The 19,311-nt window shown below is 44.5% G+C and overlaps 1 protein-coding gene across 1 annotated transcript in view; it reads right to left on the reverse strand.

The window, feature by feature from the left end:
- The window catches only part of LOC126175379 (uncharacterized), a 195,003-nt gene that overhangs the window by 47,842 nt on the left and 127,850 nt on the right, over positions 1-19,311 (reverse strand). The window contains exon 4 of the mRNA XM_049922150.1: positions 17,882-17,964. Within this exon, the coding sequence (XP_049778107.1) occupies positions 17,882-17,964 (83 nt within the window). The remainder of the gene's footprint in view (positions 1-17,881; positions 17,965-19,311) is intronic.

Below are 19,311 nucleotides of genomic sequence, written 5' to 3' on the forward strand. Positions count from 1 at the left end.
TTTGAACAATCATCTCCCATAAACGATATAAAACACCCAATTAGTAATCTGCATTCACCACTTGACCTTCAGGGTGAATTCTATATGGATAATTCCTTTTGTATCAAACAAAAAAAGTTAGCAGTGTCCTGTCACGTTCTTTTTGCAGTTTTTTTCAGTCTCAGAGATTCTGGAATTTTCCATTCCGAGCTTTGGCACTTTGTAATTGGCTTGTACTGAACATGTTTCAGCACCAGTTACGATGCAAGAAATGACCTCTGAGTCCCTACCGGTCAGTTTTTCCATTTCTCTGCAGCGTTCCACTCTGCAATGGAAAAAAATGGAAATGAGCGTATGGCATTGTTGGCCGGGAGGCCTGCGCGGGAGTTCCGCCGCCATATTGCAAGCCCTTTTTAGTTGACTCCACGTCGGCGACTTGCAGGTCAATGATGATGAAAATGATGATTAAGGACACACAACACCCAGTCCCCTGCCGGGAATCGAACCCGGGCCCCCTCAGTGATTAGCGGAAACGCTACCGCTACGCTACGGAGACGGACTCTGCAATGTTTTTGATCATTAGTAAGTGAGTGGAACAGATCTTCTGTTTGCCCAAATTTCCAGTTAGATTGCAATGCACAGTTGCTTTAGGAATTCAACTGAGCTCCTCAATTAACCTGGTAGACGAACAACGATCGTTTAGATGAATTCAGGCCACTTTTTCGAACTGTCGAAGATGCTCTTGGGCATGGATCATCTGCAGGGCTCTCTCTCTCTCTCTCTCTCTCTCTCTCTCTCTCTCTCTCTTTCTGAGTCTCTCTCTTTAGCATTACGAAACCTGCATACTATTACTATAAACAGTTTGTATCGAAAGTGTCTGTCGCACTTTTGCCCAATTTAACACAAAACTTAATCAGCAGAAAATGCTCCTATCGGAGCACAAAAAAATGTAAATATCTTCCTTTTTGAAAGACTCTTACAGAAAAGCGGAGAACTAGCTGCCTCAATACTCATTCTCCCTCCTTCACCAAAAATTTCGCCTTGCGAATATATTCCCGCTCTCTTAATACAGAATTTTCTAAACTCTTTTACACAGTCTCTCACTGTAGTCAAGCCTTCATACTCAGCATTTGCCCTCTCACTGCCTTTGTCTATATATATCTCTCCCCACTGTCTCTGTTTCTCCCATTGATTTACAATACCAATTCCATTCAATACCTCATTATTAGTTATGTGAGCTACCCATCTAATCTTCAGCATTCTTCTGTAGCACCACATTTCCAAAGCTTCTATTCTCTTCTTGTCTAAACTATTTATCGTCCATGTTTCACTTTCATACATGGCTCTCCATACAAATACTTCCAGGAACGACTTCCTGGCACTTAAATCAATACTCGATGTTAACAAATTTCTCTTCTTCAGAAACGCTTTCCTTGCCATTGCCAGTCTACATTTTATATCCTCTCTACTTCGACCATCATCAGTTATCTTGCTCCCCAAATAACAAAACTCCTTTACTACTTTAAGTTTCTCATTTCCTAATCTAATTCCCTCAGCATCACCCGACTTAATTCGACTACATTCCATTATCCTCGTTTTGCTTTTGTTGATGTTCATCTTATACCCTGCTCTCAAGACACCGTCCATTCCGTTCAACTGCTCTTCCAAGTCCTTTGCTGTCTCTGACATAATTACCATGTCATCGGCGAACCTCAAAGTTTTTATTTCTTCTCCATGGATTTTAATACCTACTCCGCACTTTTCTTTTTTTTCCTTTACTGCTTGCTCAATATACAGATTGAATAATATCGGGGAGAGGCTACAACCCTGTCTCACTCCCTTCCCAACCACTGCTTCGCTTTCATACCCCTCTACTCTTATAACTGCCATCTGATTACTGCACAAATTGTAAACAGCCTTTCGCTCCCTGTGTTTTAACCCTGCCACCTTCAGAATTTGAAAGAGTGTATTCCAGTCAACATTGTCAAAAGCTTTCTCTAAGTCTACAAATGCTAGAAACGTAGGTTTGCCTTTCCTTAATCTTTCTTTTAAGATAAGTCGTAGGGTCAGTATTACCTCACGTGTTCCAGTATTCCTACGGAATCCAAACTGATCTTCCCCGAGGTCGGCTTCTACCAGTTTTTCCATTAGTATGTAAAGAATTCGCGTTATTATTTTGCAGCTGTGACTTATTAAACTGATAGTTCGGTAATTTTCACATCTGTCAACACCTGCTTTCTTTCGGATTGGAATTATTATATTCTTCTTGAAGTCTGAGGGAATTTCGCCTGTCTCATACATCTTTCTCACCAGATGGTAGAGTATTGTCAGGACTGGCTCTCCCAAGGCTATCAGTAGTTCTAATGGAATGTTGTCTACTCCCAGGGCCTTGTTTCGACTTAGGTCTTTCAGTGCTCTGCCAAACTCTTCACGCAGTATCATATCTGCCATATTTCAAATAGTGGCAAATAAGATAAATAAATATTTCGCTGTTAGTTGTGACAGTCCTGTATAACACGACTTTCAACTTCCTACTTTATAAATAATAATTAAAACAACTGAGTGACTTCCCCTACTTCAACGATGATTCGTTTCGTTTACCCGCGAAGCACAGTCTATGCAGACTGCAGCCTTTATCAAGTCGCTGACACAGATCCCCGGCGTGTGCAGTATTAACTGTTGTCTGTAAGCAGCCAGATTCCGGAGGCGCGTGTTCTGGAACAGGGGTGCGGCTATATCCTCTCTCCGCGCCGTCCCACTTTGTGCACTGGCGGGCGGCTAACTAGATTTGGGCTGCCGTGCGGGCTGCGATACGGCGCCGCAGCAGCCTCCGCCTCCGCCTCCGCCTCCGCCTCCACCTTCGCCGCCGCCGTCGCGTCGCCGCCTCCGAGGCCCGCAATTAGGCCCGCGACGCTAATGGCGGCCGCTTGACGCGCTGCAGATCTGGCGCGGATTATCGCGGATTCCGCTCTGCCGGGCTGCCACGCGGCAGCAGCGGCAGCACAGCGGTAGCGCCGAGGTGCGCGAATGCAGGTACAACACTCGCCCCGTATTCGCTGCTGGCCGCTAAAATTACAGCGCCAGGAAGGATTGCAGTTATGCGTATACAACATAGTACGAAGAACAAACTTCTAAATTTGTGGGTGATTTGACGGTATGTACGGTGTGAAATTTAGTGCCAACAATCGCACTAAACTAGCTGGGCATCGAGGAGGCGAACAAAGCTTGGATGACACAGATACGTCATTTAGTTCCGTCACCTCGATGCTCGAGACCATCAGTCGCAGTGGCTGGCGAGTGGTGGCAACCCACGACTAGTTGTTTTCATTGGGTAGCAGATCTGGAGGTCGTGCTAGCCAGGGAACCAAAGTTGGACACGTCTGTGTCGAGATAGCTCAGGATAGCAGCGGAAACATGAAGTCTTGCGTTATCCTGTTGGAAGTTGTCACAGACAACAGTCTTAATACGTCAAAAAAAAAAAAAAAATAGCGGCAGCTGCCCATATTGCCAGAGGTGATAGTATTGTGCACCCAATAACATCACGTACCTTCATGCCAGATCCTGGACCTGTTTGAGGAAGATGAAAGCATCCTATAAGAGGCAGTCTAATGAAAACAAGACAGATGGAGAAAAATTGAGTAAACTGTTTAATACTTCATTAGTAATGCCCATAACTTTTACTATGCTTATACAACTATGAGACAAGATGGTCAATGCCTTCATGAAAAAAACTTCGTGGTTATGTACGGAACCATCATTGTACCCAGGCGTGCACCTCCTCGTGCGAAGCAAATCGACGGCCACGAATGGCGTTCTTTAGATCTCTAAAATCAATGAAATCGCATGCGAAGATTTCGGGAGGACGTGTAACAGATTCCCAGAGAAACTTGTGCAGAATACCTGAAACAACGGGCCCACATTTTGCCAAGGTTGTTTCGAGTACGCTGCAGAAATTTCGGTGGGAAGCCTTTACACATCCTCCACACAGTCCTGATGAGATTTCCATATTTTCGGTGACCTAAAGAAAGACATTCGTGGCCGTCGATTTCCTTTGAACGGAGAGGTGGATGCCTGGGTACAGCCCTGGTGCCGTAGGCAGCCGCAAACATTCTTCCATGAAGGCAATGGCCGTCTTGCCTAGCAGCGGCGATTACTTTGGAAATAATATACAGTTTACTTACTGAAACATCGTAGCAGATCGAGACTCAAACTCGGGACCTTTGTCTTTCGCTGTGAAGTGCTGTATCGAGTGGGCTACCAAACACGATTCACGATCCCTACTCACAGCTTTACTTCCAACAGGACCTCATCTAATTTCCAGGAAGTTTCATATCATGCGCACACTCCGCTGCAGACTGAAAATCTCGCCCCAAGACTGAAAAAATATTCCGACCTCAGCTGGAGTCGGGCACTGAAATCCGAGGGCTATTCGGAAAGTAAGGGAAGATCGGTCGCGAAATGGAAACCACACTGAAGATCGAAACTGTCCTTTTTTTTGCAACAGTTAGCTACACCTTCCAGCTGATCCACTACATAGTTGTCGTGAATCACAATAGAGCAGCGATTAGCAGTCCAACAACACTTTATTCCATAGTCACAGAGCATACAATACAACAAGTCAAAGATACATTGTCCAAAGAGTAAACAAACAGTCTCTCACTTGCGAGAAGTACATCACTCTGTGACATCCTCCCCACCCTGGTCGACCTCCAAAGGTACGGCCAGCTGCACAGGACGACTAATGATGTGACCTTCTGGTGTCCGGAGTATTATCGTCCTTACCCTGCCGTCTCTTCCTGGTAGTACCTTTTCTATCCTGGCCTTCTTCCACATATGTCGCGGACGAAGGTCCTCTTGGATCAGCACGATGTCGCCAGGGCGAAAGGGGATGACTCGTCCCGATGGGCGTTTAACTTCATGGTAGTTCCGGAGCTCCAATAGGTATTCTTTAACCCAACGGTTCCAAAAACTGTCACAGAGTTGCTGTCTCAGTCGGAATTCCTTTGTTAAATTTGTGCTCGCTGAAGGCTCTGGTCCCGTCGGAATAGTCGTAAGTTTTTCTCCCGTCAGAAAATGGGATGGTGTGAGTGCATCACAATCATCTCCTGGTGTGATGGGCCTGGAGTTCACCGCGGCTTCAATACTGATCAAGGTGGTATTCAGTTGTTCCTCAGTGAGCTTTGCGAGTCCCAATACCTTCCGTAGACAACGCTTTATAGTGCCCACCATTCTTTCCCACCATCCTCCCCACCAAGCCGCACGGGAGACAATGAATTTCCAAGTAATACCGTGGTGGGCGAGGAACTGATAAGATTTTGTGGTGGTTAATGCCTTCCAAAGTTGGGCTAGTTCCATATTCGTGGCGTGGAATGTTTTCGCGTTATCTGTATATATCGTGTGGGGTAGTCCGCGTCTTCCGGCGAATCGCTGAAGTGCCATAAGAAACTTGTCCGTTGACAAGTCTGTACAGAGTTCGAGATGGACAGCTCGTGTGGTAGCACATGTGAAAAGAGTGATATATGACTTGTGCGTTTCCTTCCCCACTTTGATGAATAGTGGGCCAGCAAAGTCTATTCCGGTTACAGCAAATGGTTTGGCAGGTGAAACTCGTTCAGGTGGCAGCGGTGCTTCGATCTGTTGCCCTCGTGGATTCTTCAAGATCTTGCATGCGAGACATGAGTATAGGATTCTTTTGATGGCCTGACGAGCTCTAAGGATCCAAAATTCGGTTCGCAGTTCGGATAGTACAGAACGAACACCAAAGTGATGAAGGCGGATGTGTGTCTCTCGAATAACCAATTGTGTGAAGTGGTGGGAACCGTCAAGGAGTACAGGATGTTTTTGTTCCCTATTTAGGCTAGTGCACTGCAGTCGACCTCCTAGACGTATCAGTCCATCTTCTAGGAAAGGATTGTATCGTGCGATTTTTGACTCTCTTGGCAGTGGTAAGTTATTCTGAAGTGCATGTAATTCGTTGGGGAAGGAATCTCTCTGGCCCACTCGAATCCAATACATTTTGGCAGCTGATAATTCGGTGGCTGTAAGTTCTCCTGAAGATTTATTCTTCTGACGAATGTTGTGTAGGAAACGGAGAGTCCATGCTGTGATACGAATGAGCTTCCAGTAGGAGCTGAATTTAAGTAAGTTCAAAAGGCTGGTTGGCGTAGATATCGACAAAACTTGGCTCTGGGTTTTCTTCCTCTTTTCTTCGGGAGGAAGTCGTACCATCGTTGGAGTATCGTTATTTGGCCACCATTCAGGAGGGCGTGTAAGCCAAGGCGGCCCATGCCACCAAATATCCAGAGAATTCATTTGGTAGCCGAGGAGTCCACGTGAGAGGTGGTCAAGTACATCACTCTGTGACAATAGTTGCCGCTGCGACTAAGGGATGTATCGTTGCGTTGTGCCAACTTTCCAGTACCTTCGTTATACACTCCTGGAAATGGAAAAAAGAACACATTGACACCGTTGTGTCAGACCCACCATACTTGCTCCGGACACTGCGAGAGGGCTGTACAAGCAATGATCACACGCACGGCACAGCGGACACACCAGGAACCGCGGTGTTGGCCGTCGAATGGCGCTAGCTGCGCACCATTTGTGCACCGCCGCCGTCAGTGTCAGCCAGTTTGCCGTGGCATACGGAGCTCCATCGCAGTCTTTAACACTGGTAGCATGCCGCGACAGCGTGGACGTGAACCGTATGTGCAGTTGACGGACTTTGAGCGAGGGCGTATAGTGGGCATGCGGGAGGCCGGGTGGACGTACCGCCGAATTGCTCAACACGTGGGGCGTGAGGTCTCCACAGTACATCGATGTTGTCGCCAGTGGTCGGCGGAAGGTGCACGTGCCCGTCGACCTGGGACCGGACCGCAGCGACGCACGGATGCACGCCAAGACCGTAGGATCGTACGCAGTGCCGTAGGGGACCGCACCGCCACTTCCCAGCAAATTAGGGACACTGTTGCTCCTGGGGTATCGGCGAGGACCATTCGCAACCGTCTCCATGAAGCTGGGCTACGGTCCCGCACACCGTTAGGCCGTCTTCCGCTCACGCCCCAACATCGTGCAGCCCGCCTCCAGTGGTGTCGCGACAGGCGTGAATGGAGGGACGAATGGAGACGTGTCGTCTTCAGCGATGAAAGTCGCTTCTGCCTTGGTGCCAATGATGGTCGTATGCGTGTTTGGCGCCGTGCAGGTGAGCGCCACAATCAGGACTGCATACGACCGAGGCACACAGGGCCAACACCCGGCATCATGGTGTGGGGAGCGATCTCCTACACTGGCCGTACACCACTGGTGATCGTCGAGGGGACACTGAATAGTGCACGGTACATCCAAACCGTCATCGAACCCATCGTTCTACCATTCCTAGACCGGCAAGGGAACTTGCTGTTCCAACAGGACAATGCACGTCCGCATGTATCCCGTGCCACCCAACGTGCTCTAGAAGGTGTAAGTCAACTACCCTGGCCAGCAAGATCTCCGGATCTGTCCCCCATTGAGCATGTTTGGGACTGGATGAAGCGTCGTCTCACGCGGTCTGCACGTCCAGCACGAACGCTGGTCCAACTGAGGCGCCAGGTGGAAATGGCATGGCAAGCCGTTCCACAGGACTACATCCAGCATCTCTACGATCGTCTCCATGGGAGAATAGCAGCCTGCATTGCTGCGAAAGGTGGATATACACTGTACTAGTGCCGACATTGTGCATGCTCTGTTGCCTGTGTCTATGTGCCTGTGGTTCTGTCAGTGTGATCATGTGATGTATCTGACCCCAGGAATGTGTCAATAAAGTTTCCCCTTCCTGGGACAATGAATTCACGGTGTTCTTATTTCAATTTCCAGGAGTGTAGAAAGCAGCCTCCTGTGCTTCCCGACAATTTTTTACGCTGGACTGCAACTCGTTATCTGTGCCTAAATGCTGCATTCATAGCCTGTCATGTGAGCAGAGAGAAAAATCACATGGAGCCAAGTCCGGGCCGTATGGTGGATGGTCAAACACTTCTCATCGAAAACGCTGCAGGAGCTTCCTCAGTACCCCATCAGTGCAAGGCCTAGAACTGTAATGAAGAAGTAATCGTATGACAGCTGCGTTATGTGGGGTTGCATTAAATCAGACGAAATCTCTCGGCAGGCACTCGTACTTGACGGGAGACACTATGTTCTAGGCATTTTTAGGCGCTCATCGTACGCTTAGAACTGAGAAGAGCGACGTGACGCTATCTACGGGCATCGTCCAACGCTTCTGCGCAAAGCTTCATCCGAATTTTAGTGTGGTTTCCATTTCGCGACCGATCCTTCTTAACTTTCCGAATAGCCGTCGTAAATCCAGTTCTCACAAGTGAAAATTTGTATAAGACCGGGACTCGAAAACCAATTTCCCACTATTCGCCACAGGTAGACTTGACCATTTCAGCTATCCTAGCAAGCTTCCCGTCTCACCCAAATTCCCGTATGCATAGTGTTCCTTGTCCATTGCCCTTATTGCTCGCAACCTCACCTGACTCCCGCAAGAGGTCGAATAAAGAGTATTCTGAAGATATGATTATTCGAGAGCTGGGCAAATATATTTATTTATACGTGTCCGAAAAAAACTGACACCACACAAAATAAGTTTCATTACAATCTTGTTTTCACTTGACTGCCCCTTACAGCAATTTTACTGCTTTTCGGAACCACCGCATATGGATACTTCTATTACGATGCTGCACGCACAGCTGTGATTATTCATTGTCGTCACCATTGTCGCTGGCCGCACACTGTCACCGCGTCTAAGGAAATCGCAACAAAGGTCGCGGTGCTGACGGTCTTTGCTGCTTCAGGTATTGTCGCACTGCTCGTGTGGATATCTGAGCCAATTTTGTGCCGTCTCGAGGGTACTCATCGCCTTTGAACATCTCTGCACGTTATCGCCGACCAAGCGTCAGCTAGGAGGCGTGGCGGTGGTCATACGAAGATGTTGCATTTCGTATCAGTGACGGGAGAGCTCTCTTTGAGTTTCGGCCGGGAGTGACTCACATGTCTACGCTCCAGTGACTTCAGACAGCAATTCAGTGGGTCAATGTGTGTTCAGCAGTGCCGTAGTGATATCTTACGTGTACAAGTTGCGTTGGTTGGAGTTACCGGAAGACTGTCAGATGTGTGGATCATGTTTGCTGACTACGATCTTCAGAAGGTTAATCGTTTCTAACTGTAGTATAAATCCGTGTCTCTCTCATCATCACTGTGGTCTACTGGAGCGAATCAAGTTCCGGTCGGCCCAAGACGTACCCGGCGCTGTATTTAGCGATTAGACGGCATTTACAGACTGCAGAATTTCGGCCATTGACGTTGACCACAGGTTTTGCGAGCTGATCTGGGCCTCATCGAGAAGTCGCTCGGCTGTATTAATAAGGGCGAGAATTTACCATACACTATCCTGTACCAATACTTGTCATTTCCTTTCCTCTTCCACTAATTTCTCGTACCTTTGTGGTCCTTAGGCGCAACGTATGTTGGCCGCACTAGAATTGTTCAGCAGTCAGCTTCAAACGCCGGTTGTCCAAATTTTCTCAATAGTGTTTCTCTGAAAGAACGTCGGCTACCCTCCAGGAATTCCTATCTGAGTTCCCGAAGCATCTCCGTAACACGTATTGTTCGAACTTACCGGTAACGAATCTAGCAGCCTGCCTCTGAATTGCTTCGATGTTTTCCTTCGATCCGGCCTGGTACGGACCCCAAACACTGGAGCATTACTCAATAATAGGTCGCACCAGCGTTCTATATGTGGTCACCGTTACAGGTGAGTCACTCTTTCCTAAGATTTTCCCAGTAAACCGACTCGACCATTCGCCTTGCCTACCACAGTTCTCACATGCTCGTTCCACCTCACAATGTTTTGCAGCTTTCCGCCCAGATATTTAAACGACTTAACTGTGTTAAGAAGGACACTAGTAATACTGTATCCGAACATCACAGGTTTGATCTCCCTACTCATCCGCATTAACTTACATTTTTCTATATTTAGGGCTAGCTGCCATTCATCACACCAACTAGAAATTTTGTCTAAGTCTCCTTGTAACTTCTTACAGTTAATCAACTTCAACTCCTTACCTGCACACCACGGCATCATCAGCAAACAACCTCCGATTGGTGCCCACTCTGTCCGCCAAATCATTTATGTATGTAGAGAACAACAGCTGTCCTATCACACTTCTCTGGGGAACTCCTGACTATACATTGTCTCTAATGAACTTTCACCGTCGAGGACAACATACTGGGTTCTATTATTTAAGAAGTCTTCGAGCACTCAGGTATCTGTGAACTTGTTCCACCTGTTCGCACCTTGGTTAAAAGCCTGCAATGGGGCACCGAGTCAAATGCTTTCCGGAAATCTAGAAATATGGAATCTGCTATTGCCCTCCATCCATAGTTCTCAATATGTCATGTGACAAAAGGGCAAGCTGAGTTTTGCACGAGCGATGCTGTCTAAAGCCATGCTGATTCGAGGAAATAAGCTTCTCAAATGGTTCAAATGGCTCCAAACACTATGGGACTTAGCATCTGAGGTCATCAGTCCGGACTAATGACCTCAGCAGTTGAGTCCCATAGTGCTCAGAGCCATTTGAACCATTTTTTTTCATCAGTCCCCTAGACTTAGAACTACTTAAAACTAACTAACCTAAGGACATCACACACATCCACCGAGGCAGGATTCGAACCTGCGACAGCAGCAGCAGGGCGGTTCCGGACTGAAGCGCCTAGAAACGCTCGGCCACAGCGGCCGGCTAGCTTCTCAGTCTCAAGAAAGTTTATTATATAGGAACTGAGAATATGTTCAAGGATTCTGCAGCAAATCGAAGTTAGGGATATTGGTTTGTGATTTTTGTGGGTCCGTTCTTTTACTCTTCTTATATACTGGAGTCACCTGCGCCTTTTTCCAGTCACTTGGGACTTCGTGCTGGGTGAGACATTCACGATAAATGCAGGTTAGGTTAGAGACCAATGCTGTAGAATACTCTTCGTAAAATCGAATTGGGATTCCCTCCGGACGTGATTTATTTACTTTCAGATCTTTCAGTTGTTTCTCAGCGCTAGGTATGCTTATTACTATGTCGACCATACGGGAGTCTGTCCGATTCTGAAATGACGGTATGTTTGTACGATTCTCCTGTGTGAACGGTTTCTTGAACGTGAAATTTAAAACCTTGGCTTTCGTTTTGCTATCTTGAGCTGCCACAGCATACTGATCAATATGCAAGTGTTCAACGCATTTGGCGTATAAAAGTGTATTCAAAAGTTAGCGCTTTTCTTATAAGTCACCATATTGTCTTGAGTTTTCTTGCAAATGGTTAGCAGGAATTTCCAGTGTTTACTCATGAGCTTTTATGCTATGTGCTGTGTTTTATAGAACGGTTTTCTGTCCTGACGTATCAGTTCGTTTTACTATTTTTTGGTATATGCTTTTAATATTTTTGCTGTTGAACAATTGTACAGTCACTGGCTTTTACGCTACTCATTGTGCTCTATGAAACTGTTCTGTGTGTTCAGATACCATTTAATTTTTACTAATTTCATTGTAAATGTCTTTATCATGTCGGTTTCTGTGCCAGAATAGTTTTAATTCTATACTGTTTTAATCTATTGTTCTGGTCTTCGGTCACATCCACATTATAGCAGTTAACATCAAATTAAATCACTTTTCTGTTTGGATAATTACTCTGTTTCTTGCCGATAAGTTTAGTGTCAGGATTCGTTTGCTTCATATACGCTTGCCTTAAAAAATTACGTTTTTGATCCTTTTACAGAGTAGATTTTCTCTGTTTTATTTCTTTTATTTAACAGTTGTATCCATAAGCCAAGACGAACACTCAACTGGCTTCGGAACTACTAGTTCTACGCAAAAACTCAAATTAACGTCTTTCGCGTTATGTTACTGTTCAAGTTTTCAAGACAGCGTTGTCCAGCTGGTTCTATAGTGTAAACGATTGAAGATTTGTATATTTTGATTTTGTACAGTTCTTTAAAACTAAAATTTGAAATAAAGACTTGTTAAATTTGGTTTCAATTAAAATTTTCTCGGTAGCCTAATACCACCCGCTCACCCAAATCCTTGCAAGCAGTTTCAGTACTTATCTTGATGGAAACAAGCCCATTTCCTAACTCAAAGTACATGACGCAAATATTCGATACTGCGCGGTGGAAAGGTCAATATTCCTGTCTTCTCGGGCGACAGACGCGTGGGGTAGCGAAAATACTACACGACGTTGAGTATAGCCCTCCTAAAACCATCGATTCCATATTCACATGACAGGCATGGGATGCCGTCCAACACGAGCAATAACGCAGTGGAGCGAAACACTGCAGTCTCTAAAGAACACAACCCTGCCTCTGTGAAATTCTAGCACGTGGTGGCAGACGTTTTTTCTTCTTACTTGACACGTGACACGATTTCCCCGCGAACAAACACGTAAATGAAATTTCAGCATAAGAAACCTGCTGCGTAATGTTTCCTTTTATGTGGGTGTGTTACGCGTTATGGAGAGGTTCCCTGTTGAAATTCGAGAGAGTGCGTTTCGAGAAGAGATGGTCAACATATCGCTCTCTTCCACATACTTCACATAGAGAAAATCAGTGAGTTTAAATCTAACACGAATAAACAGAAGAAAATTATTGTCGGAAGGACCGACTCTGAATATAGAAAGTCAAAACAATCTTTGGTGAAATTGAAAGTAAGTGTGGTAATATTAAGAGTGCGATGTGAATTTCACTGTTAAATGCAGAGGAGAGAGCGAATGAAGGCCTCTTTGAGGGAGAACAATTGTCTAATGACGTAACAGAAGAAGACACAGGTGTCTATACAGAAAAAGAACTGAAGTCTACCGACAATCACTTTTTGCATTCCCCATTCGCGAACGGAAAGGGAAAGACGGGAGTAGGAAGGGGGGGGGGGGAATAGAGGTTGCAAATGTACCCTCCATGACTTGGGGAGATACAGATGTAGATACTAGATAACAAATGTACTGGACGTTGCGTCTACCTACATTATATGGTTGCACTGGAATAGCAATCACTTGCGTATCGAAGCATGTATTACACTTCATGATTACTTAACTTTCGTGCTTGCAGCCAGCATGGTGTTGCAGTTTTAATGTCCAGCAGCGTAGCAAGCTTTTTTTTCGGTTTTTCATCTGTGAGGGATCCACCAGAGAGGTAAGCCGTCGGTGATTGAGAACGTGGCATGGAGAGGTCAGGCTTTCGTATATTCCGGTAATCTGTCCCTGAACAGGTCGCGACATTCCACTTCTCTTCACACTAATCGATGGTAACAAGCTTTTGGTTGCTGCATGAAGGTCAGGCACAGTCAAGGCGTTACAGTCTTATTTTGTAATGCTAGTATCACTTGGTTGGAACTGAGGATCCCTAAAACTTGGACTGCAAACATTGCGGAAATGGAAACTGCTATTGATGTGTGGTTTTCACAGAATGGACTGATAGTGAGGGGTGGTATTTTTATCCAATAAACGAACAGTAATAATAACTAGAAAGTCTATTTTTTGTGCAAAAACAGACTTTTTACATGTAAAAATGCCTACTGGCATTCATAAACATAAAGTAGGGCACATCAAAATGCCAGTGGTGTTTGTTGCAGGATTCTAGTGCGACTGGTTTACGAGATATAGTATTTGGAAAAGTTTCAACACCGACTCTTTTTTTTGTGCCATTCACCCTACGTGGTTACTAGGTACGATGCTGTTATGTTTGCTTACAGTATGCTTCTGCTTTCCTTGAGTGCACTGCCACTTGCTAGTTAGTTGGTGGGTGACAGTCCAAGCCGCAGGTTGTGATTGGACGGTGGAATTTACCAATGCAGAAAAAACCGACGAGCTCGTGGTGTATGGAGATTGTAGGAAGAATGCAGTTTGCTCTTGTACAGTGTATAGGGCAAGATATCCCAATAAACCTCTACCATCTCGGCAATTATTTGTCAAATTCTTCAACTAGATACGTGAAAGTGGTAATGTAAACCGCCGAAACATGCGCTATTGATATGTTGACAATCTCCGTTGGCTTCGTCAGGAGGAACACCAGCGTCCATGGATGTAAACGTGTAGTGTGGAATAATGAACCATCAGCTCCCCGTTTTTATTTGACGGAACCCTGAACACACACAAGTATCGGAGCCTCCTAACTGACCATCTTTCACGGATGCTAGAAGACGTTCCTCTCCAGACAAGGAGGAACCTGTGGTAACAACTTGATGGATGTCCAGCCTATAGTGCACGAAGTACTAAAGCACGTCTTCACAAATTGTTTCCAAATCGTTGGATTGGACGCAGAGGACCTGTACCTTGCTGGCCCGTTCCCCGGATTTGACGCCTGTAGACTTTTCTTCTGAGGGAAAGATGGAAACAGCTGACTACAAAAACATACCAACTATACCCGCTGATACACAACAACGTATTTCTGCAGCCTGCTCGAACATCTCGGCCGAAATGCTAGCACATGTGCAGCAGTCGTTCCATACCAGACAACACGTATATTGCCGCTGCCGGTGGTCGCTTTGAACAGAATTAACATACCTCGAGTATGCACTTGTGTTGTTCTCCAGTGAGTGCTATCATAGGTATTGTACGAGTGTCGGTGTCAGAACTTTTCAAAATACAATATCTCATAAACGAATCGAACTAGAATCCTGCACCAAACGCCAGTGACATTTTAATTTACCCTACTTTTGCTTTGTCAATGTCCATAGGTATTGTTTCATGTAAGAAGTTCTAACATTCTGCGTGGTGTCTGTTTGTTCTAAGTCGTGTCTCCCTATTACTTTCGCGCAACGACGCTCTGAGCGTGTTTTTCAGGGAATTGACTGGTTTGAACCTGGGACCTGTTGCTGGTAAGGAGACGCCAGACCACACATGACATGTAGAGTTCCGAAGAGGTCAGTGAGACTAGCGATGATATAACCAAATACTTAATGATTTCAGCGGCAGCTCCACTGCACTCCCTGTAAAAGAATCTTAATACTAACTAAATTTAGTGGAAGGGGCTCAAGGCTTTCCTATTTTTAGTTAGCTGGTAAAATAACGTCGAAAAAGTAGTTAAGTTTACCATTGGAAATTTTATTCTACTCACAAAACATTGTTTATAAATTGCACTATTGATAAAAGGAAATATTTTAATACAGGATGACAAAAACCAACTGCGTTCAACAAAAATGTGAACGAATATCCCCTGAGTGGGTTTCCAAGTTCTACAATGGATCGAAGGATGACCTATGCCATATAACATCTATAATCTAGGTTTAAATTAAGTTTCACAAAAGAGAAAACTATCAAAATGGTCTACAGTGATCCTCAATTATCTTTAATTACTTATCTAACTTGTCGTAAATTACAGTGGTTGATGTGGCTTCTCAATAATTATATAACAGAAAAATCATCGCGTTTAAGATTTTAACTTCACGTAGCAAATGTGAATACCATGGGATTTAATTGACGATCGACACTAGTATTACGTAAAAAGGGGATGTAACAGATGAGACTTCTGCAGTTCTGAGTGAAGCCTTATGCGCTCAAAAATGCGGTATCGCGTGCGTTCATTACCTTGCCGGTGTTCGTCAGGGGGCAGCGGGCGGCACAGCTCCACGCATCTCGCCGTCTCGGAAGCAACTCTCTCCTAACTTCTCCTTACTACAATTTACCGAAGTTGGTTTAAAAAAAACTATCTGGCTGTGTTTTCATCTATGTTAACCTTAAGCTCCGCCTACAAAAATTCTGTCTATCCAATGAGAAACGTTATACTTTTCGTGGTGGGGCAATGCTTTTAACGTTTGCAACGTAACAGAGACGCGAAAAAGTCTCACGCTAAAACTTGCAGCTGGTGTGGCCCTTTTAGTGTTATCGTAAGATCTATACTGTTCTTCTGGAAAGCTCTATCTTTTAACATGGGCTGGTGGGTGGTCCTGGCGGTTACTTTTCGTGGTGTGGCAATGTTTTTAACGTTTGCAACGTAACAGAGACGCGAAAAAGTCTCACGCTAAAACTTGCAGCTGGTGTGGCCCTTTTAGTGTTATCGTAAGATTTATACTGTTCTTCTGGAGGGCTCTATCTTTTAACATGGGCTGGGGGGTGGTCCTGGTGGTTGGCTGGCGACGTGGGTGTCCGTCCCTTATCGTAGGGCCTTCTAGCTTAACACGGTTCTGCTCTTGGCTTCTGTTCTCGTTTCTTCCCTCGGAACTGCGTCTGTTTCACGGTGGGGAGGTATGACATGCATTTAGGCGTTCTTGTGTTAGTCTGTGGTATTCCATTTGCTCACTCGTTCATCGTATTACTTTGGTTAATTTAAAGTCAGGATTTATTCGGAGCTATGTGACATACTGCCGGATTTGCTTATCATGTCAGGGTTTTCATGGAAGGTGTTGGATTTGCCTGACACCTTACAAAGTGTATGTCTGCACAAAAAATGCACTTTCTACGTATTATTACAACCTGTTGATTGGCTAATAATACGAGCCCATGATTACCAATCCATTCTATAAAAACCGCACATCAATAGTACTTTCCATTCCGGCAGTATTCGCGATACATGTTTTAGACGATTCCACCTGTAAAGTACGAGTTAATTCAAAGTTTCAAACAACGTGTAAGAATGCTGCTAATAATCACTACATATGTTACGAACCTGTCGCACGAAATAATTCTTATAATAATTTCTGCTATAGTCTATGATGGTGGCTAACGTAGTTAGACGAAACATGTTTCTGCAACAGAGATATTAAACCATTAAAGGCGAATAAAGCATTTTTATCTTAATGAGAATGCAATCTGTACTGCAATTTCTCCATTCGTCGCCTCCTCGAATTTTACTTTAGCTGACATAAAAAATTTGTGGTTTACAAAGGCTTTCGACCAATAGCAATACTGTATTGCAGCGTAAGTACGCTTACAATTTCGAAAATATACAAGCAGTTATTACAACATTGATCAGTACTGAAACAGGCAACTGGCGACAAGTTGTTCATGAACTCAGGAATTTTCTAACTACACGTAAAAGTTGATCGCTCTTTACTCCTTGCTGTCAGAGAAATGGGTGATAACTCAATGACAGAGCATTGGCAGCGAAATTAGTTTTTATCTGCCGCGTGGCTTCGGCAGGCATTGTGGACTACCGTCTGTTACTTCTGTGAAAGCACCGATAAACATACATTAAATATTCTCGTTTTGGGTTCGTATGGCGAAATCCTCAGCCATTTACATTTCTTTTTCTTTAATATCCATAATGGCACGTTAGTTATTTCTTTCGTGGGGTAAGATATTAAAACAACGTATACTATCACATAAAGCCTTCGTATTTGTTGCGCTTCATAAATACAGTGCCTGTTACACTTCTTCTGTATAGTAACCACAATTTATAAGTAACATGTGCTTTTTGTTTGTCTCTTGCAGTTACCATTCACCCTTCAGTCTCATTTCAGAAACAAGAACAAGCAGTTCCTAGTTGTCACCTTATTGTTGTGGGCGCTCGCAACATCAGCATACACATAACGAGGCTATACATGAATACTAGACTGAATTTTTAACCGAAGGATACTTCACAGCTTGTTAACTGTGTGTATATGTATGAATTTTCTGAACTTGTTTTTGCCGACTAGGCCTACTGTAAATTCTGTAACCAATGTACAGTTTCTGATAATAGACTGAAACAAGTAACAAAACCAAAAAACCCAACAACTATAATTCTCAGCGGTTTTTAACGAAAATAGAACGTCTTTTGATCACATATATCCAATTTCTCTCGTCATAAGCAACAGGCAATTAATGTTAATCTCATGCAAAACACACTTATCCAAGACAAATGTACATCCTATGCCTTTACCAGTTTAATTGTCAATTGATTATGATGTGGAGCAAGTACTTACAGCTTCCTATGAGCAAAGGGCACTTCTGCGCGTCCAGTGGGAATTTTCTGAAGTGCATCGGGCAGCTTGCTTTGATTGTTAATCTGGAATAAGAAAAGAAATACCACGTCGTCCCTCTTACATGACAAGCGGACAAAGAATGGAGGCAACCGAATAGCATGTTCAACAGCTAACAATATGAAATCAGTTTGGAGGGCACTGGACTAGGGCAGTCCATTCAGCCGTGTTACCTACAGTGCGATGATAGTGTAGTAGCTAGCACACCCGCCTTGGTGAGAAACGACACCCAGGTTTAAATCACGGCAGTGGCACAAATTGTAACTAATTTCTTCAGCTTCTATCATTATCGGAGATAAAGATGAGACTCAAATGTCTCAAGGAAAATTTAGTTTTATCAGATCTATAAATCACCTACACCTGAGATACAGGCAGGATTTCCCCAATACATCCAACACTGGGGTGCTATTCCAATACCAGAAAGGCTAGGCAATAGTCACGATCTATGAAGGGGAAAATAAAAGTAAGACATGAATTGAAGTTTGTGCTAGGGAAGCCGTTGGACTAGCGTAGTCCGTGCAGGTCTGTTACCCATACCACTGCAGTGGGCAGTGGTGTAATGGAAAGCACCCCTGGCTTTGAAGCAAGGAGACCTGGGTTCACATCCCAGCTCTGGCACAAATTTTAATTTCAGATTCTATCGATATTAGAGATTAAGACTGGAATCAAATGTCTCAAGGATAATTTAATTATATCAGATCTACAGAAGTCGTTAGGGATTATTTGAAGGAAACTATAATTTACAGCTTTTAAGTAATTTTTGGAAACCATGTTTCGGCTCAATTATGTATGTCACTTCTTTATTAAAACTGCCAGATTTATCACTAAACAACAGCTTAAGCCTTGTACTTCACCCTGAGTTTAAAGCCTAACGTGCACAACTGTTTTCGAAAACTGGAACACCGAGATCGAGACATATGTTTCCAATTAAATTTATTCGCTAAGTTAGGGACATGAGTATACACAAATGATTAGAATTACATAATCGTACATGCTCTTTGACAGTGAGACTACAGTACGCCACCACATGTGCAGTCCTCCACACGTTGCGGCATAGAATAAAAGAGGACCTGGATTTGATGCTAGGGAACATAGTGCCAATTTTTTTTTGTAGGAGTGTCTACAAAGCGTCGACAGGCGTTGCAGAACCATATCGAACTACGAGTAGTTGCCGACCGCCCATATTCCATATACGTCCGATAGGTGACATATCAGAAGATCGTGTGGGCCAGCAAAGCACCCGTCATTCTCCGAAGAAGTCTTGCTCATTCCTCCCAACATCTGGCGGGCGTTGTTATGCTGATATGTGGCATCCACCTGTAAGGCCGCTTGCAGAAACGGCAGTGCCTCGGACTTAGGTGATACAGCCATTG

Source organism: Schistocerca cancellata, chromosome 3 (assembly GCF_023864275.1).
Source record: "Schistocerca cancellata isolate TAMUIC-IGC-003103 chromosome 3, iqSchCanc2.1, whole genome shotgun sequence".
In the NCBI taxonomy this organism is placed as follows: Eukaryota; Metazoa; Arthropoda; class Insecta; order Orthoptera; family Acrididae; genus Schistocerca; species Schistocerca cancellata.